Below are 26,798 nucleotides of genomic sequence, written 5' to 3' on the forward strand. Positions count from 1 at the left end.
TTAGTAATTGTGCAAAATGTAATTCTAGTGACTTGTAGACTAACCATGGGCTTTATGATAGTGCAATGCTAGACATAGATGTGTTACATTGCCCAATTGCTAAATCCAATAGGGCATAATTAACAACGAACCTTTTGTCACCCTTTCAATGGGTTTTTACTTAGGGAGCTCTTTGCCCAACCATCATGTAAGGATGCTACTAAGTATCGGGGTCCATGGTACAATTAGAGTCAGTAAAATAAGTTGTTTGGTGTTCTCCATGGACTAGCCACAATAGATGTACAAGCATGAAGGAAATTTGATTTGGGAGTTTTTGGAAAGATGCCCATGGAAACACCATGTCCACATAAGAGTTGTTGTCTTCATGTCACTTAACCTTAAACCTTATCATAGGGTTTTTGTTGCAGCCACGTATGTGTTGTTTTACTTGTACGATACTGGCTGCATTAATAAATCCACTTTCTCAAGAGATATGAGAGAGAGAGAGAGATTCCACTATCCATGTATTGTAGTTAGTGGGTACCATACTCCATTGTGACACCCATTGTAAGTAGTGTTTTTCACACCCTTTTATTAATATAATTGTGCGTTTTCACCGAGAGAGAGAGAAGAAGGGTAGAGCTTATAAAAAAAAAAGATGGTTAAAATGCATGGGCCTCACTATCGATAAACCCTTCACAAAAGTGGAGAGAGAGACGAGAGAGAGAGTGAGGGTTAGGGATACATATGTATATGATATATATATATGATATATCATATATGTATGTTTGTGTTTGTATACAGGGATAGACAGAGACAGACAGACAGACACAGACTTCCCGTTGAAGGAATATTGTGAAGCTTAGCAGCCATGGTGGTATCTTGCGGGGAGCTCCGTATCTCTGCAACAACAGAAGCAGTACCGGAAGGTTCCCAAGAAGATAATGTCCAAGGAAGAGAAGGAACAGACATACGTGATGAAACACAGGAACATGAAGAATGTAAATCAAAAGAAGACGCTGAAGACCTGATTAAGGATGTAGCAATAGTACTCCCATCTCCATCTCTGATTCACGACCTTTCTCCTGCCGAATTGATCGTCAAAGGTCGGGCTCCTGTAAAGAAGGCTTTCCTACGAGCACCCTCGGCTCGTGTACTCCTAGAAGCTGACCCTAGTGCTACACCTACAACAGCAGACGTAGTTGTTGTCAATGATCCTGTAAGTACAGGCTTGGATCAAAATGAAGCAAAATCTTCCAAAGTCTCTGCTGTGAAGAAATCAAAACGGCAACAGAAGAGAGACCGACAGCAGGTGTGCATGGCATTACATTCAAAAAATTCCATTCTGTCTCTTGCTTTGGTTTTCATGATACATATGATGCTGTTGTTCAAAATGGTTTAAACAAGTTCCAACTGGAATACCATCAGAAAATTTAGACCTTCCTCTAGCATAAATTTATTGGCCATTAGCAAATTATTGAAATGTGAGCAGTTTTCTCATGCATTGATTTTTATGGTCGTCAAGTTGTGTCTCAAAGTGTTTTACAAAGATCTGACCAGAAAGCTGATAGAATATATAGACCTTATTTTGGCATAATATAGTTGCCACTGGAAAATCATTTGAATTGAGGCTTTTACCACTTCATTTGATCTTATCTGGTTTTCAAATACTTTTAGCAAATGATGAAAGATAAAAGTGATAGCAAAGTCAGACCTCATTCTAGCATAACGCTCAGTGGGCAATGTAATGGAGTGTCCATTGGTAATTTACATGATTTCTTGCTTTGGTTTTTATGGTTGATGTGCTGTTTTTGAGAAGTTGTAACTAGTGAATTCAAACACCAATTGCAAAATGAGAATTGAGACTAATATTGTACCCATTGGCAATTTTTTGAAACACGAGGGAATTCATATCTGGTTTAGTTTACCTCTCAATTTGGCTTATATTGTCATTATGTTGCTCCAAAACAGTTTAGCAAGTGCCAACTGAAAATGTCATTACAAAAATAGATATCTTTTTATAATAATATTCTGAATTATTTTTTATATGTTAGCATTTTACATTTTGGATTGGTGGTTATGCTCAATATGGGTTCTGAAAACGTCTTAGCAATTAAGTGAATTGAATAACCTATGAGACCTCATATTTCAACTGTTGCGTTGAGTTTTAATAAGTATGATTGAAAAGGTAATGGTGGCATTGGACCTCATTCGAGTACATTATACTGGCCATTCCTAATTTACTGAAATTTGAGACAGTTAGCTTATTATAACATGCTAGAATAACTCGCTGGAGAGCCACGCATGTAGCGTAGTAAGAACATTTAATTGGCAGATTATTGTAGATCAGAACTCATGTGTTCCAGATTTTTTAATTGAAAAGTTATTTATATCTTTTTGAAGCTCTTTATTATTGATTAAAACAATTTTTGGTGCTGCCATCTAGGCCAAGAAAACAGCAGAGAGCATATGTCATGCAGTTGCGAAGACAAATGATGTAAATGCTTGTCCATATGGAACAGAGTGCCGTTTTAATCATGACTTGGATGCTTTTTTAGCACAGGTATCCTTTTGTTCTTGATCTTGAGATGCTCTAGAATGCGTTTTAGGCTTGTTTCTGTGCAATGCTTCATTTTTGAAACTAAGAGTAAACATGTAATTGTTCATGCACATCCCCATCTTATCATCACTGCCTAAATTTTATTAATAGTACATGTCGCTTGTTATTGATCTGTAGAGTCGTAGTCAGAAAACTAATAAAATCTGGATAGAGTCATTATTTTAGTCCAAATAGAATTACAATGTTACAGTTTGAGAATAATGGAGCATGATCTCTTACCTAATATTTTCTGAATAGCTTGCTCACTCAAACGTTTGTAATGCAACAAATTTCAGTAATAAATAGATATGAAATAGAAAGTTTCTTTCAAGTAAATAAATGCATCATCAAACTAAAACTGGGTTTGTGCAGAAATCACCCGATCTGCCTGGTGAATGTCCTTTTATGGCAATCAACAGGCCTTGTATATATGGTGCAGCATGCAGATTTGCGGGTTCCCATGTATTGCAGAAGAACAATAATTCTGAGATACTGGAAGATGACAATCCTAATGAGCTTAATGCTCTCAAGAAAGGCTTCCAAAAGATGTTGTGGAAAAATCTGGTTTCTTTCCCGAGAGCAGAGGCACAATTGCAATTGCTTGGCATTTTGGTAAGACTTTTCCATAACTTATTGAAACATCCTGTTATTATTAGAAAGAAGTATAATGCATGCACATCATTTGCCTATGTGGAGTATTAGTTTTATAATTTATGAACATATTAATTATGTGCATACACAAACTAATCAAATTTCATTGTTGAACTGGTGTTCATTTGACTCCGAAGAAGGTAAGAGAGAATCTTCATAATTCAAGATTAGTAAGCAAAATGCCTTGGATTAATAATTGTCCAATTAAAGTTGTGTTCAGACATGGGAGGTATTAGTGGGAGGGATTCAACTCCAAAGATTCACAACCATGTGCATGTGCATGTGCTTCACCTTCTTTTTCCAATTGTTGAACCGTCAAGTTTTTCTCTAGGATTCCCTCAAATAGCACAGAAATTGTGTTTGTTTACTGCACCTTTAGTATGTAATCAACAATCTCTTGATGTCCAGTCCACACAATTGCAATGCCAGTGATCTGATCTCAATAAATGGGAGCATATGTGTATTGATTTGTAAAACGTAACTCTTTGACTGTAGAGGTACTACCACCATATACATCAACTACATATTCAAGCTTCTGTTTTGCAAAAGTGTCAAAGAGGCATTTCTTGACTCCAGACGTTTATTTCTCTTGTATTGCTCCCTAGCTGGATTTCGGGTGACACATCACAACTTGTTTCCACTGCGCATATAAATAGCTTTCCCATGGACCTTATCTCATGAAGTCTCTCATAGGTCTTTGCTTGAAGTACTACAAATATAAAATTGTGTGACAGAATGTAAATAAAAAGAGCTACCATAGTAGTAAATAAGACTATCAAAGGATCCTTATACTATAAGAAACATCATCCTAGAGCATCCCAAACTATCCATGTGGTCATCCTCCTAAAATATTATTATAGAACTTTGTAGCCTGATGGATATCATTATGAGAAGAGGTGAATGATGATTATGATATATTAACGCAACGTGACCCATGAGGCTAACAATTGTTACAAAGCACTCTCCCTAGTTGTGTAATTGTATGAGAAAGAGAGTAATAAATCTAGGTTTTAATGATTTGAAGGGAAAATCAAAGCAACGGGCATCAGAGAAATCCTCTTCTACAGTTCAAAGTCATGATACACCCTCACCATTGAATGTAGACAGGAATTCTAAGGCTGAAGATTTACAGATTGTTCATTCAGCAGTGTTGGAGCAGTCTGTTAGTGATACATCAAATGAAGAAGATCTGCGAGCTTCAAAGAAGCCAAGAACTTACATTGAACAAGATATCCTATCTTCAGATGCGGTCAAGGAGTTTACTGACAGCAGTATGATAGCCAATGACAAGCCCCCTTCTAAGGGAACCCAGGAGGCTGATGATTTTATTGAATGCAAACTCGGAATGAGGGAAAAGAAACTTATTGATTTCCGAGGGAAAGTTTATGTTGCACCTTTGACAACTGTTGGGAACTTGCCATTTCGGAGAGTTTGCAAGCTGCTAGGAGCTGATATCACATGTGGTGAAATGGCCATGTGTACTAATCTGTTGCAGGTAGGCACTTAATCTTACTGAATTTCTAATTAGCACTGTTTGTAGATAATATTAAGATCTCTGGTCATTGTTTGTACAGGGTCAGGCTTCAGAGTGGGCTTTAATGAGGCGGCATCGTAGTGAAGATGTTTTTGGAGTTCAAATATGTGCAGCCTACCCAGATACAGCAGCACGTGCTGCAGAGATGATTGATAAGGAATCCGAGATTGATTTCATAGATCTAAATGTAGGCTGTCCCATTGACTTGGTTGTGAATAAGGGAGCTGGATCATGCCTTCTTACAAAGCCATCAAGACTTCAACAGATCGTGAAGGCTGCATCTGGTTCTATTGAGTGCCAACTTACTGTGAAGGTTAGCATTTTATTTCTTTCCAATGTTGCAGATTATTACGTGAGAAATTGATTTGAAGGAACATTAGGAACATTAATAATGTTTCTGAAGATTTTATATCAGTATTCTTTATACTAGGTACGCACAGGCTACTTTGAAGGAAAAAACTGTGTTCAGTCTTTCATTGGAGATGTTCACAATTGGGGAGCTAGTGCTTTGACAATCCATGGCAGGACACGCCAACAGCGATATAGCAAGCTTGCAGATTGGGATTATATTTATAAAAGCTGCAATCTTGCATCCGATGGTCTGCAGGTTATTGGAAATGGTGATATCTTTTCATACACCGATTGGAATGAACATTTAAGTGCATCAAAACTCTCAAGTTGCATGGTTGCCAGGGGTGTTCTGATCAAGGTAGGCTGCAATTAATATGAATTCCAGATTTTATGAATGTAATACATATGAATTCCAGATTTTGTGAAAGTGATATAGCTTTGTCTAACAGAAAAATGTGTTGTAGCCATGGTTGCTCACAGAAATTAAGGAGCAACGACACTGGGACATAACGTCAAACCAGAGGTTGGATATATTGAAGGATTATGTGCGATTTGGTCTGGAACATTGGGGTTCTGATGGTAAAGGTGAGCATAGGAAGTTGCAATAAATAGCTATTTTAGATGTAAAGTAATATTTATATGTACAAACTAACGAACCCATAAAACGGGATAGATTATTGATGAGAGAGAGAGGTTACACGTGTAGGTCATAGAATCCTCTTCATATTTCGATTTTATGGTTCTCCAAAAGGAGACTTACGAAATAAAAAAGGCTTTCAAACAGCAGCCCAACACAACGAAGTGAGCGAAAGCACTTTTACTACAAAACTGCTATTTGAGCCAAGAAATCCTGGCATACATGCCTGGGAACAGTTCTTCTCCTTGCATTGTACTTACAACCATTGAATAAACATGGTTGACACACATGGTCTAGACTCTATACTTTGCTATTAGCTAATGTTGCAGCTTCTCAAACATTTAACGAATTCACACCATACATTGTGGATAAGATCTATCACATCACTGCACAAGGCATCCAACCTGAAGGGTTTCCCTTTAGCATTCTCACTTCTGTGAGATATGGGTAATGGGAATATCAGCAAATAATCTTTACCTGTATTCAACCATTCTCTAGAAATGTCTGCTTGTAGTGCTATGCTTGGCTTCAATTGTTTAATATAGAATATTACCTGCTGACAGCTTTTAATGCCATAATTCTGAAACCTTGTCATGTGTCCGTTGGACAAAATTTACATTTGCCTTTTTAACATCTCCAAGACTTTGTTCAATTTAGATAATAGCATTTGTATCGAGTTCATTCTTGTTCTTTGAAACATGATTGGAATATAGAATTCACATCTTGATTCCCAGTATCCATAACCAGTGAATATTTCTGCTCTTGTGCAGGTGTTGAAACAACAAGGCATTTCTTGCTGGAATGGTTGAGCTACATGCATCGCTATATACCCGTAGGTTTGTTGGAAGTGATACCGCAGAAATTAAACTGGAGACCTCCACTGTATTACGGTCGTGATGAGCTTGAGTCAATGATGGCATCTGACAGTGCTGCAGATTGGGTAAGGCAATGTGAACTAAAGTTTCTCTCACAATTCTAATTGTCTTTAGAATCTCTGTGAAAACTAGCCTTGCAATTTCATCTCAGGTTCGAATTTCAGAGATGCTTCTTGGCCCTGCACCTGCAAATTTCAGCTTCACACCCCGTCACAAGTCAAATGCCTATGATAGGGCTGAAAACGGTTGAGGGATCGAATTTTCATATAGGGTGGTCACATAGAACTGATCGAAATATTTAATTAGACTGAGCAGAACCATAATAACAATTTATGACTTACAATAATAATTATTCCTCTGTTACTGTTTCTGCTACTTTGGATAAGATAATGCCTCGTTTCTCGATTTTCTATGCAATTAGGTCAATGTAGAATTCTCCATATGTTCTATGTTTTACATTTCTTTCTTTTATTTTTATTTCAATATGGTGATAAATTCAATTGATCCATATGCCGATTTCTGGCCTCTAGTTGTGAAACTAATATACCTTCCTTTGTCTCTCTATTACAGTGTAGAGTTTCTTTTGTATCCTTTCGTTGACATTAGGCTCAAATCTATTCTTCTTCAATCTATGGAATGTGTTACAATTCGCCCTCATCAGTCTAGGTGTTGAATTTCTTCCTCATTTGTTTGGGTGACCCACCTTTCCTTGGTTTGGTTACTTCTCTACATCACTTCCAAAGAAGCTTAATACAAATTATATCCCACTATACACATTGCATTGCATAACTCGGACTAATGCCTTAATAATGACAAACATATTTCATTGATAATGACAGAAACATGAGATAAGCAATGAAACATACAAAACAGAATGTATCATATCAGGTTTCTAAATTTGGAACACGCTTTAAGATGGTAACTTCTAAGATAATGAATGCCAGCAGACCTATATCTATATTCCTAATGAGTATGCTGACTGCTACCTATATAAATTGTATTGAATAAATATATGATATTCATGTATTCGAACAAGTTTTACTTATAAAAACAAAATCATGAAAATTCTATTTAGGTTGAACATTTAGAAACCGCTGTAATATTACTTGCAACTATGCTATCAAAATTCAGGATTAGTTGATGCTGAGAAACATAATTCCTCATGACAGTATCCAGTTACGTCCATCCATTGCACCATAATATCTCAACTTATAAATTCAAGTGCTCAGAATGGGCAAAGACATGAACTGCCATAATCAAGCTCTCTATCTGAGTAGAAGAATAGATACGTAACATTGGAGGTCATCTGCTAGCCCGTCATCCAACATTTCCCAGCACCAGGGCATTTCTTTCACGCAGATAATTAGGCATTATTCTGGTATTTGCATTTATTTCGTGAAGACCATTTGGAAAGTGCCCAAGATAACCAGCATCTACATTGCTGATGATATTGATCCATTTATCAAAGCATCCGTGCCACTCTTTCATAAAGATCATTGGGCAAACCCTTTGGCAATGCATTTGCAATAAAACTAGCTATCTGCAAGAGCAAACAGACATCAATATTAGCATATGTATACTAAAAATAATAGAGTGCACACAGGAGAGCCATCGATCATAATTTAACTTTCGTAATTAATGCATTACTATTTACAAAACGGAAGAGGAAGAGGGGGAGACAGAGAGAGAGATGGTGATGATGATGATGACAACGACGACGAAGATGATGATATATTACGGGGGGTGAACCTCACGAGTGTATGTTAAAATGTTCTTTGATAAGGACCACGCAGTGTTGATATGCAAATGTATACATTAAGGGCACCATGGAGGGAGCAAGAGAGAGAGAGAGAGAGAGAGAGGAAACCTCTCATTAGTAAATATCCTATTTGCATTTCATTTGTAGGAGACGATAGAATTTAGTACATGAAAAATCTCAAATCAGAAAAGACTGTCTACTAACCTTTCCTCTCATTCTCCGTACACTGCCATCAATATCAGGAATGTTATCTAGGCAAGAGAGAGCAACCTTCAAAAGTTCTGGAATGCAAGATTTGACACTTGGTTGAACATTCTGTAGAGAATCAGTGCCAAGGTCATATTTCCAACTATCTAATGGTAGAAATGACAACTTTGGTAGTTCAGCTAGAGCGTCACTATATTTGCCATTTCTTGCAAGTTTATGAAATGTCAATATAGTTTCCAATTGCCTCAATGCAGCCTGCCTTTCAGCAATCATTTCTCGGTCCTGCATGCTGCCATGTATAAAACAAACAATAAATGCCTTTTATGAACCAGAAACCAAATTCTACAATAAACGAGCAATCAGTATCAATGATACACCAATAATACCCTCCAATAAACAACATAAGCTTTCTTTCTAGTTTTTAGAATAAACTACATGCAGCACATGTATTTGTGAAAATATAGGCTTATTAAATGTAATTAGCAAGTACAAGTATGAGTTTAATTTGATATGACCCCAACATTAATTTATAGGAAAAAAGGGGACACATTTATATAAGAAAACAAACAGTCATGATCCACATAGTAGTAGCACACCTTCGTAAGACTGATGAGATATTAAATGTGAGCTGGGGAAAATGGGGGAGAAAATAAAAACATGAATACACACAAGAAAGCTAGTACAAGTTGAACAAAAGGTCATTCGGTTCATCTTATCATATGTTCGAGGATGACATTCCTCATCTTACCATCAGTTCCAGAATGACTTATACAAAGAACTGTATAAAAAAATTTATGGGCAGACTAGACCATAATGAAGATTAGAAAAATCAAACAGAAAATAATTTTAATGGAACACCACTTCATTAAAGAATATTGGTATGGCAGAAACAGCAACCCAAAAACAAGATCATACAAAACCATAAAGAATCAAATATACTCAAGCTATTTGCAAAACTTAAGACCTGACAAACCTGGTAACACCAAGAACTTTGGTTGCTTCAATGATACTATTCCCAGCTAAAATAAGCCCTGCCGCTTTGGTTTCTCCATCCATCCTGCCTTTACTAACAGAATTTACTGCATCAGAAAGACGGTTATTAACAATTTCCAACGCTGCAGCAAATGCACCAACACGTTTCAACAACTCGATAGCCTGCGATGAAGAATATTCCAATACTAAGAGATACATCTATTAATAAGTAGATACAGACGTAGGGGATTAAGGATTATAACCTTGTCAAATATGCCAGATTCTTGACATTGAGATGCAACTTCAAGCAAGAAATGACATTGTGATTCATGATCTGATACAAATCTTTTTAAGGCACCTTCTGAACCTGTGCCAAACGGTCCAAGAAGAAGCTGTACTCCTCCATCGCTTAGCAGAATTTCAGATAGCAGTTGTTTCAGCATCATTTGCCGCTGTCGTGCGAGATCAACACTTACATGCGCACCCCATGATGCTGCACCACCACCCATTGCTGCCGCTGCCTGAACATAGTATTCAAGTGCAAGCGCTAAATTTCGTTGACGCTTGTAAGCCAATCCATAATATCGGATAATCCCAGCAATTTCTGTGACAGTATCCATTGATCCCAGCTTACATGCCCTGTTGATTCCTTTGTCAAGAAGAACCCCATTATCAGCTATAGCTATAGCCATATGAACAGCATCTATATTGTCACTTCCTGGTTCATTTACCAAGTAAGAAATAGCCGCATGCAACTGAAGACTAAGAAGCAGTACATATGGATAAACTAGAGGATCTTTGCCATTCCTTGTATAGTATGATGGCTCAAATTTAAGTAAATATGCTTGAAGGTCTTCAATAGTATAAGACTGCATCCCAACATTCATGCCTGGTAAAGAACTCTGATTATCATCTTTTGCCACTGCAAGGTTGAACCACAAAAAGTCTTCAATTGTGTTGAACAATGTGGGTATCTCTCTTAAAAGCTTGTCCATCAACTGCCTACTCCCAGAAACAATTGCATAAACTAAAAGTTTATACTTGTCAGTGCCAACTCTCCCAGGTCTGTCAACAGTCCTCATCATGCGCTCACATTCTTCTGTTGCTGCTGCTGCAGTTGACTCATTTACTAAACCTCGAGTGGATATCCATTCTATCAACTGAAAACCATAACAGATTAATTAGTAATCACAAGGTAGTATGACACCCCACTTGTCTATTAAAATGCATCACTGTGACACATGTGCAGAGCTTATTTTGCATTAAGTCAGAACTTTGAGAAACCTGAATCAACAAACAGAAACAATCCATGCAAATCAAAAGTGGAAAAGCCCAGTAGACAGCATAAAGACCAATGAGAATGAAGATAATGAGTATTGAGATAAGTAATTACGAGGTGATATGCAAAGAAATTGTAGGAGAATTGTTTACGATGAAAATCAATGCACCAATCTAAGTAAGACAAACCTAACTCGATTCGAAAAAGGAAAAATAGTTCCCAGTATCTTCATTTCATCTCTCATGCATTTCCCATAACATCGCTAGAGAAAATAAATAAACAAAAGTTGACCTCCTAACCAACAAAACATTTCTGTGGGTCCACAAAATTAACAACCCCATTGCAAGTTTAATGCAGAAAATGTTTGCTTTATGTCTATACACAGAATTAAAATGAAGTTATTCCATAACATCCAGATTTTTAAAAAGCTAAGATTGCAACTTTTATATCATTCGGGTCAAAAGTAAAGCCAGACCTGCGATGCAAAGGCCCTACTAACTCTTGATGATTCAGCAACTTCTTTGGCTTCCTCATAATACCCAGTTCGTAAGCAAAAAAATATCTGTTCAAATGCATGTAAACGTTTAGTGAATTTACCTCAAGAATTATATAAAACATCTCAACAGAATGACAATAACATAGAATGTACTATAATAAGACAAAATAAATAGCTTACAAAATTACAAGATGAAAAACAAGAAATTGTATTAAAATCAGAGAATATAAGATGAAATAGTGCAATGGAGGATGGCCTTGAATACAACATTCCAAACAAGCTTATCAAAAATATGTGTGTATGCGTGCTTGTAGAGTGGTACAGCATAACGACACCTGAATGAAAGGGTTGAGAACTACATATTGAACACAAATTAACTGTGCGAGAATTCACTAATGAAATGAAGAGAGAAGTTGGGCAGACATTGTAATCAGAACCTTCCCGTTACACACACGTAATAAAACAATAATTTCAAGAAAGAAACTACTGTGCTGCATTGCAACACTATCAATATTTGTTGTAGCATTCCAGTAATCAGTTTCAATACTGATAAATTTTCAGTCTTGAATACCTGATGCCAAGTAGTATCAAATGGTGGCTGTCGCCTCAGTTGCTGCACATCAAAATCAAGCAAGCCATGATCTCTCAAGCGCACCTGTAGTACAAGAATTCAATTTAATTATCAAAAAAAAAAGTGCTAGTCTCTAGCAGCAAAGAGATTGTACATAAACGAGGCAGATCTAAAAGAATAAGTTCCTACCCTCAAAAACGCATGAACAAGTTGAAGGTTTCCTGTTGAGCCTCCGAGTGCAGCCTGCACTATACAGTATTCCAGCAGTGTGTATTGAAATGTTATTTTAACTACAGTTTTATCTCTATTAGAAATTAACCTGTGCTGGATGATTTTGTATTGTATCACGAATGTATTTTTCATGACCTTCTTCAAGATGATGTCGAGCACCAATTATCAGCTGCATTTTTCTTGTCATACCGCCAGAAGTATCAGAAATTTCTGACAGTAAGCACTGAAATTGCAAAGAGAGACTAATATTAAAATAGAACACAAAGCGCCAATTGAAATGAAAGAAAAAAATGCAATTATACAATGACCACAAGTTAGCATAAATGATCTGACCTGAATGAGTTGCCATACTTTCCGCATAGTAACCGACTTCAACCCATGTATGTCCTCTGCTACAGTTTCGCAAGCTTCTTTAAATTCAGCTGCAGCCTATATACCATTTCTATGTTATGCGAATTTTTGAAGTAACACAGAATACAATAAAGTTCATTGGTAAAACATAAGATTAGAACAGGAACTTTAAAAAAACAGTGGCACAATGTCTCCATTTTAAACAAAATTAATTCCAATCAGACATTTTAAAACATCTCCTAAGAATCAACACCTTGAATACATTCTTCAGCCAGAATTTCTAATGTATAGATATGCATGTGTTTAGAGGACTTACCAACCAATATCACAATCATATTCAGAAGAATCAACCCGCAATTGAACTTATGAATTTCTGATGTATGGATATGCATGTTCTTAGGAGACTTATAAAACCCCAAAAACAGAAGTGCAAAAGAGATGCTGTATTTAGCTTGGAGAAAATGTATTTAGACCAAGAGACATGTAACCCAAAGAATCAACCAGCAATCTGAAATTATGAATATGATATGTAAAGGAAAAAGCCCAAAAAACAGAAGTGTAAAAGAGGTACTGTATTTGGCTTGGGGAAAATGTATTCCGACCCAACACGTATCATATATCATTGTCCAAGACATGTACCCAAGAAAGGAGTGAACAACCAAGTTTCAAATGGAAACTTTCCATCTCTTCTTCAGTTCATAGGTGAACAGGGAGATACTATGCACCTGCTTGTGTGGACCATGTGGATAATTGTAGTAGCAAATAGCACCCAGATAAACTTCTATACACATGTCTTACAGCAAAACCACAATATCAGGCTCTTAAAATCTAGAATTCTTATATTATGGTCACAGCCACTAATTCTTTTTTACAATTCAAAGCCACTGGTCCTATATTGATTATGACCATAACAAAGATCAATTTGTTCATGATTGTTATTGATAAAAAAAAGCCAGTATAACAATGATTGAATTCATATGCAAAAGATACACCCACCATTATTGTCATCAGTGAGAGATACAAGTGCATGATGCAATCAGGAACAGTGCAAATTTGATGTGCTACTAACACAAGTTTGCCCGTTAGAAAATTAAACCACGTGAAAGGTTCCAGGGCCAGGGTTTGATTTTTATTATTTACTTCAATTTGCACAATGTTCCAATTCAAAATAATGATTGTGATAATGGAGCTGCAATCATATGTATATTAAGGAACAAAACTTCAAATTTTCGGAGTCAAAAGCCACACATCTTCACTAGCTCAGATAATGTCAAGTATATCATAGGCTAATTACAACACACCCAGCAATAGGACAGAGCAAAAACTACTATATAAATTGAAGAAATAGCAGAAAATAAACAGCTAAAAGTAGTTCTTATTTTTGAATAAGAACTCATTAAGCAAACATACTTTTTCAAGAAAAAAAACTCACATTGAAAGGTATCCCACGTTCCCGTGATTCATTCAGCTTTACAACAACTCCAGCATATGCTGCAGCCTTTCTTTCTTGGTACGTGTTCTGCACAGATTCATTAATCTGCATATCTTGTGAAGATTTTGCACTATATGGAACAATCTGGCTCCTCTGTGTTTGCTTTGCACTAGAAGGCGTGCTTACATTTGGAGCAAGAGTAAGTGGTAAACGGCTTAATGTGTGCAAAAAATCTCGCTTTTCTTTTTGCCACTCATCCTGGAAGAGCACGCAAGGGGTCATGTCAATTGTTCCAAATATTTTTGTGACATAGTAGATTTACCTCCTCCAAAATTAAAACATTCAAGTAGTAACACCAACAGAAATGCTTTCATGAAGGGTGAAACCTTACCTCAAGTGTCTTCATCATGTAGCCATTAAATGCTCGAAGATTGTCTTTCTGGGCTCCTTGAATTGCAGAAAGCATGGTCATTTCATGTACCTGCTAAATTTACTCGATAGGTTAATAAAACATAATCCAAGCAAAGCAAGAGGAATACATGCTCAGCTATACAGCACTGCAATTAAAAAGATCAGCTAATATAGCAACAGCTTGGGACATAAGTGGAGAACGATATTGGTCGAAGTTGTCAAATAGAAATAGAAAATACAGTGAGACTTTGATGGTATTATTTTTGATAGAAAATTTCCATAACTCAGGAAAGGCACAAAATAAACTACAACCAAGGGAATCTTCAATAAGGATATGATAGAATGTCTCAGCACTGATGTTGGGTGTGGATAAACCAGCCTTCATATCATTATTTCTTTATGGCCAATAGATCTACTGATTTTTCTGAACCTTCAACTCCCATTTCTTGGTAGGAAATCTCAGATATGTACTAAAAAAAGCACTCAGAACCTTAAAACGAGAATAAGGACTTCATCAGTCCACTGTCTCAACATGGGAAGTTTTGTTTTCCATTATAGGAGACACGAAATTACTAGAGTCCCACAGGTTCAGATATTCCATAACAAAACAACTCATTGCACAGGTGCACTGCCTTAATATGGAATAAAATAGGGATTATCTCCAGTTGTGGCAAATAGGAAATGATGCAGCCCTACAGATTCATGTATTCAAGCATAAAATACTTATGTACAGATTAAAACCCAAGTCCAATTATCAAACCTTGTCCATATCATGGCAATTAGAAGAATAATTTAAATTCAAAGAGGTTATGTTAAGATGACAAAGTGGATATTTAGATTGCATATTCAAAGTTGCCATGAAACATCAGTCAAAGACACATACCTGCTGCAAATATTCCTCTACACTAGTTGCCTCGATAGGGAAAACATCTTCAAAGCTTGTCTGAAAAGTTAAAAGAGAAATATATCGTGAGAAAGTATTTCCACATTTACCACATTTAATGTACTCTTTATGTTTTATGCAGAAAACAACGATATGCTTTAGATGTAGTCTACAGCTCATGCCTTTCCACACAAATGTCACAAACCAGATAATGAAACTGTATTTAAAATTCTGAAACACTCTCCTCTCCCTCACTCAAAAGTGAACATTTTGGACTCTTAACATCCTTTCAGCAGAATACACCACCAATTGAAATCTCACCTTCAGCTCAAAAGATTTCAAATCTCTGGTAAGCTGATCAGCATTAATACCTTCTCGTGCAAGCAATCTACAAGGATGTCAGAGATTCATTAATACCAATGGATATGTTCAAACACAGCATTATACATTTTACATGCTAAGGTGAAATGTGAAAAAATTAAGCTTTACAACTTCCATACTAAACTGGTACACCTCCTCTGGAAAGCTAATAACAGTATGCATCGATATGGACTTGGAGGAATAACTTGTGGGTGTCTTGCAAAACACAGACATTTTTTTTTTTATTGTATATTAATTTCTATGTTCATATAAATATGATAAAAGATCTTGCATCATATCTGCAACATGTTGACAAGATTAAGACGACAATAATCCAAGAACAATTCTGATGCAGCTGAGTCTGATATTCAACCTGTTACAAGTAGCAACTATGATATATTTGTGTAGTAAGTCTGGACTTGACATATTATAGTAAATAATAGCCCACTCTCACCTGAATCCACATCGGCATCTTCTGTACCATCTCAAGCAAAATTCCCATTGCTTAAACTTAATATGTTAAATCTTTATCTACCATTCTAATGCAGCTGACTCTGACATTCAAAATGTTGCAAGTAGCAACCATGATATATTTGCGTGTGGTATGTATGTTATTAAAAATCAAGCTCAACTTCAGTAAACAAGTTCTTATGGAGAAAAGCATAATGTGTTAAAAATATGTGTGAAACTATTGTAATCTGTGTGAACTATTTAGATATTCGAAGACCTAGATTTTGATACCTAATTAGTTGTCAAGTGTAAATCTGGTCCAAGAATATTAGATATTCTTATGACAGAATTGTACTCAGGTGGATGTCAATGAATAGACCACCAGCCACACTTAATGTGGTAGACTATTGGGGACTTGTATATAAAGCCCGCTTGGGGCATTGTTTTTTATGATAATTCTTAGTTGATCAATATAATTCTCTCTTGCCCACACACTCACTCTCAAACATGCATACCACTTTGGCAAACCCCGACTCATTGAGAGTCAGCATCCTTTACACATGCCACCAACATATATTATAGCAAAGAACACCACACTCTCATCTGAATCCACCTCACATCTTCTGTACAGTCTGGAACCAAATCATCATGCCCCAAATTTCTATGTTAAATTGGAGCTAACAAAATGACAATTTCTTTCATATTAGACCTACCATTCCATGAATCTACTCCCAAAAAACAATTGAGGGCTTCACTTACAAATGACGTGTCACAGCTTTAAAACACGCAAGAATGGAAATTGACAAAGGATGTATACATCACACAGTCTGTTTCTTTACAGTTATCACACCTAATAAAGTTCAATTACTTCAATCCCAGGCTCCTGCAGACTGTACTTTAGCACAATGGCAAGGAAAGAAAGTAGTTACATAATAATTCTCACAGGAGTTTTTTGGCCAATCTAGAGCACATAACCACATTCACGATGCTATTCACAGTTCCCAATTAAGCTCTATTTACAAAAGAATCTAAGCATATCACAAGTTAAAATGACTACCTTGTTGCCGCGATGGTTTGATTGGGAGACTCAAGACGTGAAGTTCGTGCTTTAAGCTTTCTCGAGAGCGCCTCCAACTGATCTAAACTTCTCTGTTAAAAAACACCACTCATGTAAAAAATACTGAGCTCATCCACGTTTCTCTGTGAGAAGTGCATGACACTTATGTAAAACGATGGCAAAGAAGAAATACATCAATTATGTTAAAAAGATCAAACTGGTTAAACCTCTCTGCAAGAAAAAATAAACGATCAACTACGTGAAAAGTTTGAGCTGGTCTACAATGCTCCGTGCTAGATAAAGGACATAACTTTTGTGCAAAAAAGACCGGACTGGTCTAAAATTTCTCTATGGCTACTCCCTGTAAGAAGAAAAATATAAGTGTGCGCTAACCAGATCGAACTGATCTAAACTTCTGAATGATAAGAAAAACATAATACATGTAAAAGGAATTAAGAACGTGCTTGTCTAAACTTCTCTGTGATGAATAAAAAACAATTGACGTGCTTGTTTGTTCTAAACTCCTCCGTGTGAAAAGACGACAAACAGCACGATTGTGTATAAACCCAGACAACTCTGTAGAGAAAGCCATGCCGACAGTGGAAGGAGGGACATTTGCTGGCAGAAAGCCCTAGGTCTGTGGTCGTACCTGGATAGGGGGGAACTGAGCGGAAGGAGTGGCAGATTGAAGAAGCTGAGTAGAGTTATGCAGAAGGTCCGCCCAGCTCCTGGTGTCTGTGTCGCCTGCCATAGCGACGTGTGAACTCCCTCCTCCCTCGTCTGCTTCAACGATTCGAAAACGGCGTCGTTGCTTTCTTTCTTACTTCGTCTGTCTCTGTCTCTCTGTCTCTCTGTCTCTGTCTGCCTTCCCGACCCCCGACTGACCCCTCCCCTCCCCTCCCCTCCCCTCCTCCTTTCCCTCCCTCAGAAACTGAATTCCTTCTCTTCCCTGCTGAGTTCGTAAGTCGAATCGCCAAAAACAAAATATTGTGGCTTTTCTTCGTGATTTTGGGTTGGAGAGGCAGGCAAAAGGCAAAGGCCCGATTTTGCACTACGAATTGTATATGTATATGTATGTATATTCATTCATGCCCATACATAATTCATCGTTTTTGAGCCTTGTCATGTTTGGTTTTCTTTCGTAAACACATACATAGCATTCATTGCACGCTTCGAAGTGTAAACAACTTCTTAGTGCTCGTGATTTCTCGTCTGGGTCAGATATTTTGCATATGGTACTCAACTGAATGAAGAGTGTATAAATTTTCTTCTTATGTTATGAGAACTTCTGAAATTCCTCTCGTTGTGTTATGTTATGCATAAGGTAATTGATGCTTTCATAATGTCCCCATGCAAGCAAATTAAACATGATCTATGTATATACACAAAAGTTGTTGTTGCAATTAGTTGTATTAGACAAGAAATTCCTGTAGAGCTCAATAATGTGGATGTGCGTTTTGATCATTATTGGTTTCCATGCACCCTTGCGTGTAAGGTTTATGATAACCAACATCGTCTCCATTTGAAGGATTGGTGACCATCAAAAAGTGATCCTTGTTGAGCTTGGCCTTGTCTTTGTTTCACACCCTCATCATAATCGTCACACAGAAGATTTTGAGTTTGAGGGGGCTACGAATTCACACGCAAAAGTAGACTTTCATTTTGACAACTTCCACTAAATACATCCAACTTTGTTTATCCTTGCTCCTCTTCATAACATTCACACCTCACTAGCCGCTATGGTAAATTCATTATGAAAGTACATACATAAATTTATTATTATTGGGAATAAATGGGTCATAGTGATGGTTAGTATGATACAATGTTTGTATTACATCTAGAATTAAGGAAGTAAAAGAAATTCTACTACCCAATCTTTATAAGTTATTAATTTCCAAGCAATCAATGTATGTATGGATTGCTACACCGCACTAATGTTTATAGCTTATCGTGTCTTACGTGTTCATCAGGATGCAACCACATAATTTACCGTCACTATCCAAACTTCAGCATTCGATCACGAATCACGATTCAATGAACGAATTTGCTGTATCTAGATGCTTATACTAACGGAGGAAAGGAAGGGAGGAGAAGGAGCTTCAAACCGATATATAAATGCATGGCATTCATGGTGCTGCGCATTTATGTAGTGTGATGATGACGGTGATAAAAAGGGACTAGAAACACATAAGCCATACGATGATGATGATGATGATGATGAGCATTCACTATGTACATACAAATGTATGTGTGTACAACTTACTTACTATATGTACTACAGGTAGTATGTATGTAGTTCATATGAAACGTGGGAAGCCTGTATGTAATCAATTAATTAATGTAGTAATGAATGATGTTACTTCTTAGGGGCAGAGCTAGTTATATGTACATACATACATACATATACGCACGCACACACTCTGTGGGGATTGACGTGCTGCTTATATTTACATGGTTAGTTAAGTGTCCTACGATCAGCGATGAATTTAGTGAGTGTGAGTGGGGTATCCCATCCCCACTTCGTTTAATAAATCCATATCCTTCAAGCAAAGGGAAGGGCGAATGTGGTATGTATACGTATGATGGCGATGGCGATGGCGATGGCGATGCAAAGCTTTGTCGCCACAAATTTTTGAGACAGACAGACAGGCAGGCAGGCAGAACCTACCTACCTTTGCACAAGACGAAGGGAACTCCAATAACCTTATCGCATCTCATAATTAATGAGTGAATTGAATTAAAGAAACATAATAACTCTTCATCATGCAGCACGTGGATGCAGCTACAGCGTTTCTTTCTTCGGAACCGAAGAAAAGCCCAGGCACTTCCACGAGCCCTAGCCATATAGTTCCCAACTGTTTTCTGCATTCATACCATACCTTCTCAGGTGATCTCTCTCTGCGTTTCTTGCCATTTCTCTGCCTTTTTCTTCTCCTCTTCCAGATTCTCCCCCTTAATCATCTTCTTGATTCTCCATCGTTGAATTTCAATCCCAGAGCTACTGCTTGCAATTCCGAGATATCACTTGTCGTTATCCTTAATTACAACCTGAAGTACTACTTGCATACCTAAAGATCGACTGTTTCCCTGATTCTTCTGAGTTACACATCAAGCAGAAGAGTTTTTCTTCATCTGCTTACATTGCAGGTGCCTGCTGCTGCTTTACAATAATTCCTGTTTCGCGCATACTTCTTTATCATCAATAATTCTTTAAAATGGTGCCTTCATTGATCTGCTTTACAATGCATTCTAAGGCTAAAACGAATTCCCGTGTTTGTCTACAGGGAAGATTAGAAAGTTGTCTTGTTCGGATTTATGATTTTGACCTTTCTGCACGGATTTGTGCATTTTGCGACTCTCTGCCAATTACTGTCAATGCCACGTCTGTTAAGAAAGATCGGAGTTTTGTTTTTCATATGCATTTTTTGAATTTTCAGAACAAATGTATGCATTTAAATCGTCTGCAATTTGTTCGCTGTGTTGTCTGCTAAGGAACATCAGAACGCTATCTTCAGATTTTGAATTTAATTTTGTTTCGTTTGAGCGAGCGATGCAACACTGAACTCAATTCTCTGCAGTAAAAAAACAATGATCAGAATTGACGTTTAAGTCTATAGAATTAGGGTTTCTTTTCAGGAAGAGGAGAAAGTCTTTGAACGGGTGTAATATGTTCACGGAAAATCAAAAAACATGTCTAGCAAAATAGCTTGCTGTTGTCGAGCGTTGATCATCGTCTTGGCGGCTGGCATAAGAATAGATGTCATGTTAAGAATCATGTGTACGCTCCATCCCGCTCCGATCATTCTCAGTGAAAGCGGAGGCAATAAATGTTGAAGGCCCTTTTCCACACGACCAATTAATGTGGATAGGAATTGCTACACCGGAGCTCTTCTCGATGGGAACTCATATGAGTTCCATTCAAAAGAAAAGCCTCTATATGTACAACAAAATTATTGTTCCCATGTTTTTATCATCATCTTGTCAGTTTTGTTTCGTCTTGCGCGTGTTAGAGTTTCTATTTCTGCATCTTTCCACTTCCAACTCTTTCCTTCATTTGTCAACAGGAGTTTCTATTTCTGCATCCCCCCCTTCCAGTCGGTCCTCAAGCCTGCTTCAGTTTTCAATTCAACAAAACGAAGTTTCTATTTTTTCCGTATCCATCTATGCATTCTATCTTATTTGCAGAGCGTGTCTCTGTATGCTTATGTTTCAAACGCCATTTGAATCTTTGATTCTAATATTTCCGCATCTCTCCAGGTCCAGCTTCACAGACGGCTCTCTTCTAGAGTTTCTATTTCTGCATCGCTCATCCTTTTCGAATGTGAAGCTTCGAGAGCTATTTTAGCACTTAAAAGGATTCAGAAGTTAATATTTCTGCTTCTTTCCATCCTCAGCTGGTTTTGCAGACGGTTCTTTTTCATCCTACATTTTAACAATCTGCAAGAGTTCTACTTCTGCGTCTACTTTACTTCCAACTTTATCACCAGTCCTTACCGTAACATTCAAGAATCGGGAGTTTCTAGTATTTCTGCATCTCCTACTTCTAGCCGTCCGGACAGTTTTTGTTTTCCCTTCACAGGCTAATATTTAGCAGACGTTTTTCTCCCTGAAACTGGTTGTTTCATGGCTGAACTAGAGCAGCAGACGGTTGATCAATGTACTGGTGATATGGACAAGCAACGAGAATCTGTCATGTCTAATGAAGAACAGTGCTCGGAGAGACTTTCAAACTCAAGAGATTCTCAAATGGAGCATGATGATCATGGGCTAACTGGACATCGTGATTTTCCACCTCCTGCACTTAGTAAGATGCTTATAAATAGGAATGTTAGTAGGTAAGTATTTGGCATTTCTTTCGTGTTGAAAACTAATTTCCGTGTTGGTCACTTATTTTTCTTTAGAGGACATAGAGGTTGAGAATAATTCATCACCACGGAGTGTCGGATCAATGGGAAGAGGATCCCTGAATCGAGGTTTATAACTACAGCTTTACTAACTTCATACACGCTAATAAATTTTAAAACAATACATTTTTATAATCGTTGTTCCTTATTAATTCTCTTTATTTATGGCAGATTTAGTTTTGGCAAAGCTAAATCAAGACAAAACAATATCATTGATAAAAGCATGGGAGGAGCACATGAAAGCAAAGTCTTTACATAGGTGATTAATGCCAGCTTTTTTTTAATAATGATATAATGGTGCTTAAATTATTCTCTCATCAATTTATAAAGAAAGCAATGGCTCAGCATGCTTAGACATTTGTAGAAAAGGGTGGAGACTGGTTGTCCAGTTTTTGTGTATGGAACTTGGCAGGTTGTTTTACAAGAATCGATTTCCTTTGTATAGGTATAACAGGAAAGTGGCAAAGATATCAGCATGGGAGAAATCTATGAAGTCAAAAGCTGAATCAAACCTTAGAGCTTTAGAGGCAAGTAACTATTTGGTTTTGACATCTGATGGGCCTCTTGCTTTTTATGACCATGATAGCTTAGAAGAATTTGAATTTTGAATGTAATAACGAAAAAGAAGCTGATTTAGACAGACCTAAATTTGTTAAGATATTGGCTTGACTTTTGTTGAGTCTTTATTGATTATAGGAAAGGCTAGAGAAGGAGAAGGCAATGAGTATAGAGAGAATGAAGAACGAGATAGCCGCAGTCCAAATGAGAGCAGAGGAGGACAGAGCACTTGCAGAGGCACTTCACGGAGAGGAGGTGCTGAAGGCAGAAGAGTTTGCTGCCAAGTACAGAGCGTCCGGAAGTTTACCCAAGAGACATCCATTCTGTTTCACATGCAGCTAGTGATCTATACACAAATAAAGAGGACTTGGATCTTACACCCCTTGTTTTGGAGGAGTAACTATTTTCTCAAGTTGGATGGTATGTATAAGAGAATATAAGGATTTTGTTGGAGCAGATATATTTGGCAATTAGGGCAGCCCTCGAACCTTTTTATGCAAGTTGTAAATGCTTATCGTATAATATATAATCCCCATAGTGGTCTCCTTGGAGCAAGTGAGCCTCGTTGGATATTGTCTTGCTTGTTCAATAGTTTTAAATTTTGTCATGCTTGTTTGATAGTTTTAAAATCTGTCATGCTTTGTTGGATGTTTTTAAAAGTTGAACTCTTTTTCTTTGAGTGTCTGTCTTTTTTGTTTTGTTGTTTCTTTGGTATGGAGATTCCTTTAGGCTACGTTACTACTCTTGGCCAAGTGCATTGATGGCCACATTTAGGAGCATGGGAACAATCTATTAATATCCAAGGTAAATGTAGTGTAAGCATAGGATAGGCAATGCATGTCACGTTATATTAAGCAAGTGACCTTGACAAAGCTTCTCTCTATCTTAATAATAATTAGCTTACTTGTGGTAGGATTTTACACTACAAGCACTACATCTTGTGTTACTCACCTCACTATTACTTCATACATATCTCTTAATTCATTAGATGCCATTGTGGAATGTAAGGGTTGAACCCATGACCTCTTTGTCTCCATTGGGCAACCTTACCAAATGAGTTCTCTCGATGGAAACCTTACTAACTAAGCTGTGTGTGTGTGTGTGTGTGTTCTTTGTTTGAAGATTGTGAACATCACTTCTAGTCATTATGATGACCATAAAATACTTCATGCATTGAATCCTGGGTTGTTATGCATATGCATATGGTAATCGAGAAAGATGACCATAGAAGTATATATATTACATTCATGCATATACGTATAGTAATCAAGAAAGCAACAATCATAGCTTTCTAAACTACATGCACCATTGGTGTACATAAGTCATCTCAATTGTGATCACCTCAAAACTCCATGGCACGTTGTGTTATTAAATTAACCGATGTCATCAACAATTGTCTCTCTCTTTACTTCTTTGAAGATCATGAACATTCACTTGACATTGGGTCAAGTATCAGAGTATTATAATCATGCATGTAAGCATTATGATGATCATGCATGTGCGAATGGTAATTAAAAAGCGACTGAAAATTAACAAGTGACAACTTTCTAGCAAATGGATTTTCTTACAAATTCATTTATCTAGTTCTTTCTCAACAAGACTTTAACCAAACAATTTCATCAACGATGGTCTAGCTATAATGGGTTTTCTTACATCTTCATATATGTAGTTCTTACCAAGATGTCTTGAACTGACCAAAGTCGTCAACATTGTTCTCTCTTTACACTCTTTGAAGACTGTGAACATCACTTCTCGTGATTAATGACGAGAAGTAATATATCCATGCATACGAGCATTATGGTGAACATGCATATGCAAATGGTAATTGCCAAAGCGACGAATTTCTAGTTATAATGGATTTTCTTACACATCTTCATATATGTAGTTATTCCCGAAAGGTCTCTCTTTTATTCTCTTGAAGATTGTGAACATCTTCTCGTCATTGTGTCTTCGTTATCATAACAAATTTTTGTATTTTTTGTTTGATTGGGTCTTAAACCAACAAACTTTGATCCAACGATCATACACACCAACATGAGTTCTATCTCGTAGCTTTCTTAATCTAACAAAACCTTATGTGTGTTATATTCTAGGAAATGACTATCACTCAAAAATTGTAATGGGCGTGTTTTGATGTAAGTATGATAACATTGTAAAAATGTGTGTGCGTTGGGGTGTATCACACAAATGTGATATTGGTGTCACACCCACCCCCACAAAACACGTGCAGTCTCAAGTATGCTCCTAGACACCAAGTACCCTTCCTAATCATCCATAACTTCTCCTGCAACTCTCCCTTCATCGCCTTCTCACGTATGAACTCCTCTTTTTCATTATCCTCCTTCTCGTCATTGTCATAGTTGTTGTAAGTTTCATAGTTGTCGTAGATATTCATCCTTTGTAGTTGTGTGAAAGTTTGTTTCCTTGGAACATTATTCTAACTAGCCTTAATTATTGTAAAAATGACAAATTTTGTAAGGATAATAACAACATTTACTCTATTATTTATGAGGTGATCAATACATAGGGTGTGAAACCACTCATAAGCCCATTGAGCAAATGACAAAAATGGGTGAGCAAGTTCTAAACCTAATAGCTAAATAAATTAAAATGAGTTTAGGACCATGACTTAATCTTTATTAGTCACTCAATGGTAGTTATTGAGGAAAAACGCAACAAAATAAGAGACCAAGCACGAACATTAGTATCTGGGTGTCTCCTCCAACAAGTTATGGTCGACCCAAACACTTAAGATGGAAGCTCAAGTTTTGGGTCTCAATGAATATTGAGAATATTAGTGATAGGATTATATAACTTATGAATATATGAAGAACATGGGAGTTCAAGCTCCGTCTCAAGTTCTCTAGAAGACAATGGTCGATAAGAAGCATAAAAGACTAACTTATAATTATGTCTTGAGCTCTTTTCACCATAACCCTTGTATCTTTACCACACGTTTGCATTTGTTCATTGTACGTTGACCAATGTATAGGTACACAAAAGTTGTTAGCATACCCCTTAATGTAATGAGTCCACATTCCTATGTGCAATTGCTTACAAGTTTTAATCACTCGGGTCGAAGCTAAGGGCATTGGCAGGAAGATGGTGTCTGGGATGTTGTTAGGCATCTCATGGGAGGTCTTCAAAAATTGGAAATGGATATCTTGAAGATTCTTAATTGTTATGGGAAACTAGTGGGGTGGTAGAGAATACCAATGAAAGTTGCAAAATGTTTTGATAAAATATTCAGCTTAGCGAATGGCCAAAAGCTTTTCACAATGGCCTCTTGATCATTAAACTTGTTTCTTGGCCATTGACCTTGATCAAAATGTATGATTATTTGAGCGTTGTTCATATCATTGTTATGAACATCAATGGTTGAGTTATCTTCATCTAGAAAAGGCACTTAGTTTACCAATATGATTGTAATATGGATGTTTATCGTGTCATTAATCGTTTAATTAGTGGGACCTTTAAATTCAAATAATTTCATTTCGTTCACCTTGCAAGGACACCAACACCTCAGATGACGTGTCTCATAGTTCACTTTGTTCATGGTTGTATGATGTGAGGACATTTCATCTTTTGGGCATAACTCATTGGGCTTGAAAACTTATGTTGGACAATAACACATATCGTTGCTGCTTGAGCTTCTTCCTTAAAGTTGTAATTAATTTTCATGAAACTCGCATCACCACTTGGTATGGGTGGTTGGGAGGAAGTATCATTGACAAAAGTGATTTGAACATATGAGGTGTGCATTCTTTGAGTGTTCATCTCAAGGCAGTTGACAATAATACCTGTTTGGAGTATTCCAACAACTATCTTGATAATAACGAGTGAAGTAAGTTTTATTTCATTGCAACAAAATCACGTAGTATTTCATTTGGGAGGGAATGGAACCACTTGCATGCTTGTTCATCGAGCATCAACCCAAAAGTGGAATCCAGGCCTTGATTTCTATATGGGTTTAACTAAAGTATAATTGCATGAATACAAAGTATGGCACAATGGGAATGCTCAATTTGGTCTACCTTTACAAAAATAAGTTGGTTGGCATTTTCTTTTGACACCGAACTAAAGATACCTCAAAACCATATAAAGAACCCCGAATAAGTTTACTTGTACGCTAAAAATTATATATGTGTAGTGCTTAGAGATGACAACAATGCTTTGTCACATTTTTTATTGTCTCATTTCAATATTCTATAAGAAAATCATACATTAAATGTTAATCAAAAATTGAAAAAT

At 36.9% G+C, this 26,798-nt stretch overlaps 3 protein-coding genes across 5 annotated transcripts; 2 read left to right on the forward strand and 1 right to left on the reverse strand.

Annotated features, from left to right (window-relative positions):
- Positions 1-769: 769 nt before the first annotated feature.
- LOC147852592 (FMN-linked oxidoreductases superfamily protein) lies at positions 770-7,001 on the forward strand. 2 transcript variants are annotated; one of them, XM_087333138.1, is made up of 9 exons: positions 771-1,291; positions 2,426-2,542; positions 2,951-3,190; positions 4,254-4,724; positions 4,804-5,076; positions 5,194-5,472; positions 5,579-5,699; positions 6,522-6,691; positions 6,778-7,001. In XM_087333138.1, exons 1-9 carry the CDS (start codon positions 851-853, stop codon positions 6,874-6,876), a joined length of 2,211 nt encoding a protein of 736 aa, XP_087189264.1. In that variant the 5' UTR covers positions 771-850; the 3' UTR covers positions 6,877-7,001. The 2 variants fall into 2 exon arrangements, with proteins under 2 accessions (XP_087189265.1, XP_087189264.1); XM_087333139.1 differs by lacking the exons at positions 6,522-6,691; positions 6,778-7,001 and having other exon boundaries at positions 770-1,291; positions 5,564-5,699.
- A 673-nt stretch (positions 7,002-7,674) lies between these two features.
- LOC147852593 (nuclear pore complex protein NUP93A-like) lies at positions 7,675-17,913 on the reverse strand. Of its 2 annotated transcripts, none has more exons than XM_087333060.1 (15): positions 17,735-17,913; positions 17,086-17,177; positions 15,540-15,606; positions 15,219-15,278; positions 14,316-14,405; positions 13,925-14,182; positions 12,475-12,570; positions 12,230-12,364; positions 12,100-12,153; positions 11,911-11,994; positions 11,319-11,405; positions 9,828-10,724; positions 9,566-9,747; positions 8,590-8,881; positions 7,675-8,166 (listed from the first exon to the last, which is right to left on the reverse strand). In XM_087333060.1, exons 1-15 carry the CDS (start codon positions 17,834-17,836, stop codon positions 8,089-8,091), a joined length of 2,574 nt encoding a protein of 857 aa, XP_087189186.1. In that variant the 5' UTR covers positions 17,837-17,913; the 3' UTR covers positions 7,675-8,088. The 2 variants fall into 2 exon arrangements, with proteins under 2 accessions (XP_087189186.1, XP_087189185.1); XM_087333059.1 differs by having other exon boundaries at positions 14,316-14,408.
- Positions 17,914-20,980: 3,067 nt separating this feature from the next.
- LOC147852594 (remorin-like) lies at positions 20,981-23,102 on the forward strand. Its single transcript, XM_087333246.1, has 5 exons — positions 20,981-21,889; positions 21,987-22,058; positions 22,161-22,248; positions 22,435-22,516; positions 22,686-23,102. The coding sequence occupies exons 1-5, from the start codon at positions 21,709-21,711 to the stop codon at positions 22,887-22,889; spliced, it is 627 nt and encodes a 208-aa protein (XP_087189372.1). The 5' UTR covers positions 20,981-21,708; the 3' UTR covers positions 22,890-23,102.
- Positions 23,103-26,798: the final 3,696 nt, after the last annotated feature.

This window comes from Azolla caroliniana, unplaced genomic scaffold (assembly GCF_043228905.1).
Source record: "Azolla caroliniana isolate FFs.n. ecotype wild unplaced genomic scaffold, voAzoCaro1.0.p SCAF_17, whole genome shotgun sequence".
Lineage (NCBI taxonomy): Eukaryota > Viridiplantae > Streptophyta > Polypodiopsida > Salviniales > Salviniaceae > Azolla > Azolla caroliniana.

Coding starts and splice junctions, on each gene's coding strand:
- LOC147852592 (XM_087333138.1), top strand. CDS start 851: ATGGTGGTATCTTGCGGGGAGCTCCGTATCTCTGCAACAACAGAAGCA. Junction 5,077..5,193: donor AGTGCCAACTTACTGTGAAG/GTTAGCATTTTA, acceptor TCTTTATACTAG/GTACGCACAGGCTACTTTGA. Junction 5,473..5,578: donor CCAGGGGTGTTCTGATCAAG/GTAGGCTGCAAT, acceptor AATGTGTTGTAG/CCATGGTTGCTCACAGAAAT.
- LOC147852593 (XM_087333059.1), bottom strand. CDS start 17,836: ATGGCAGGCGACACAGACACCAGGAGCTGGGCGGACCTTCTGCATAAC. Junction 14,183..14,315: donor ACATGATGAAGACACTTGAG/GTAAGGTTTCAC, acceptor GTGCTCTTCCAG/GATGAGTGGCAAAAAGAAAA. Junction 11,995..12,099: donor TTGTTCATGCGTTTTTGAGG/GTAGGAACTTAT, acceptor CTTGTACTACAG/GTGCGCTTGAGAGATCATGG.
- LOC147852594 (XM_087333246.1), top strand. CDS start 21,709: ATGGCTGAACTAGAGCAGCAGACGGTTGATCAATGTACTGGTGATATG. Junction 21,890..21,986: donor TTTTCCACCTCCTGCACTTA/GTAAGATGCTTA, acceptor ATTTTTCTTTAG/AGGACATAGAGGTTGAGAAT. Junction 22,517..22,685: donor CAAACCTTAGAGCTTTAGAG/GCAAGTAACTAT, acceptor TATTGATTATAG/GAAAGGCTAGAGAAGGAGAA.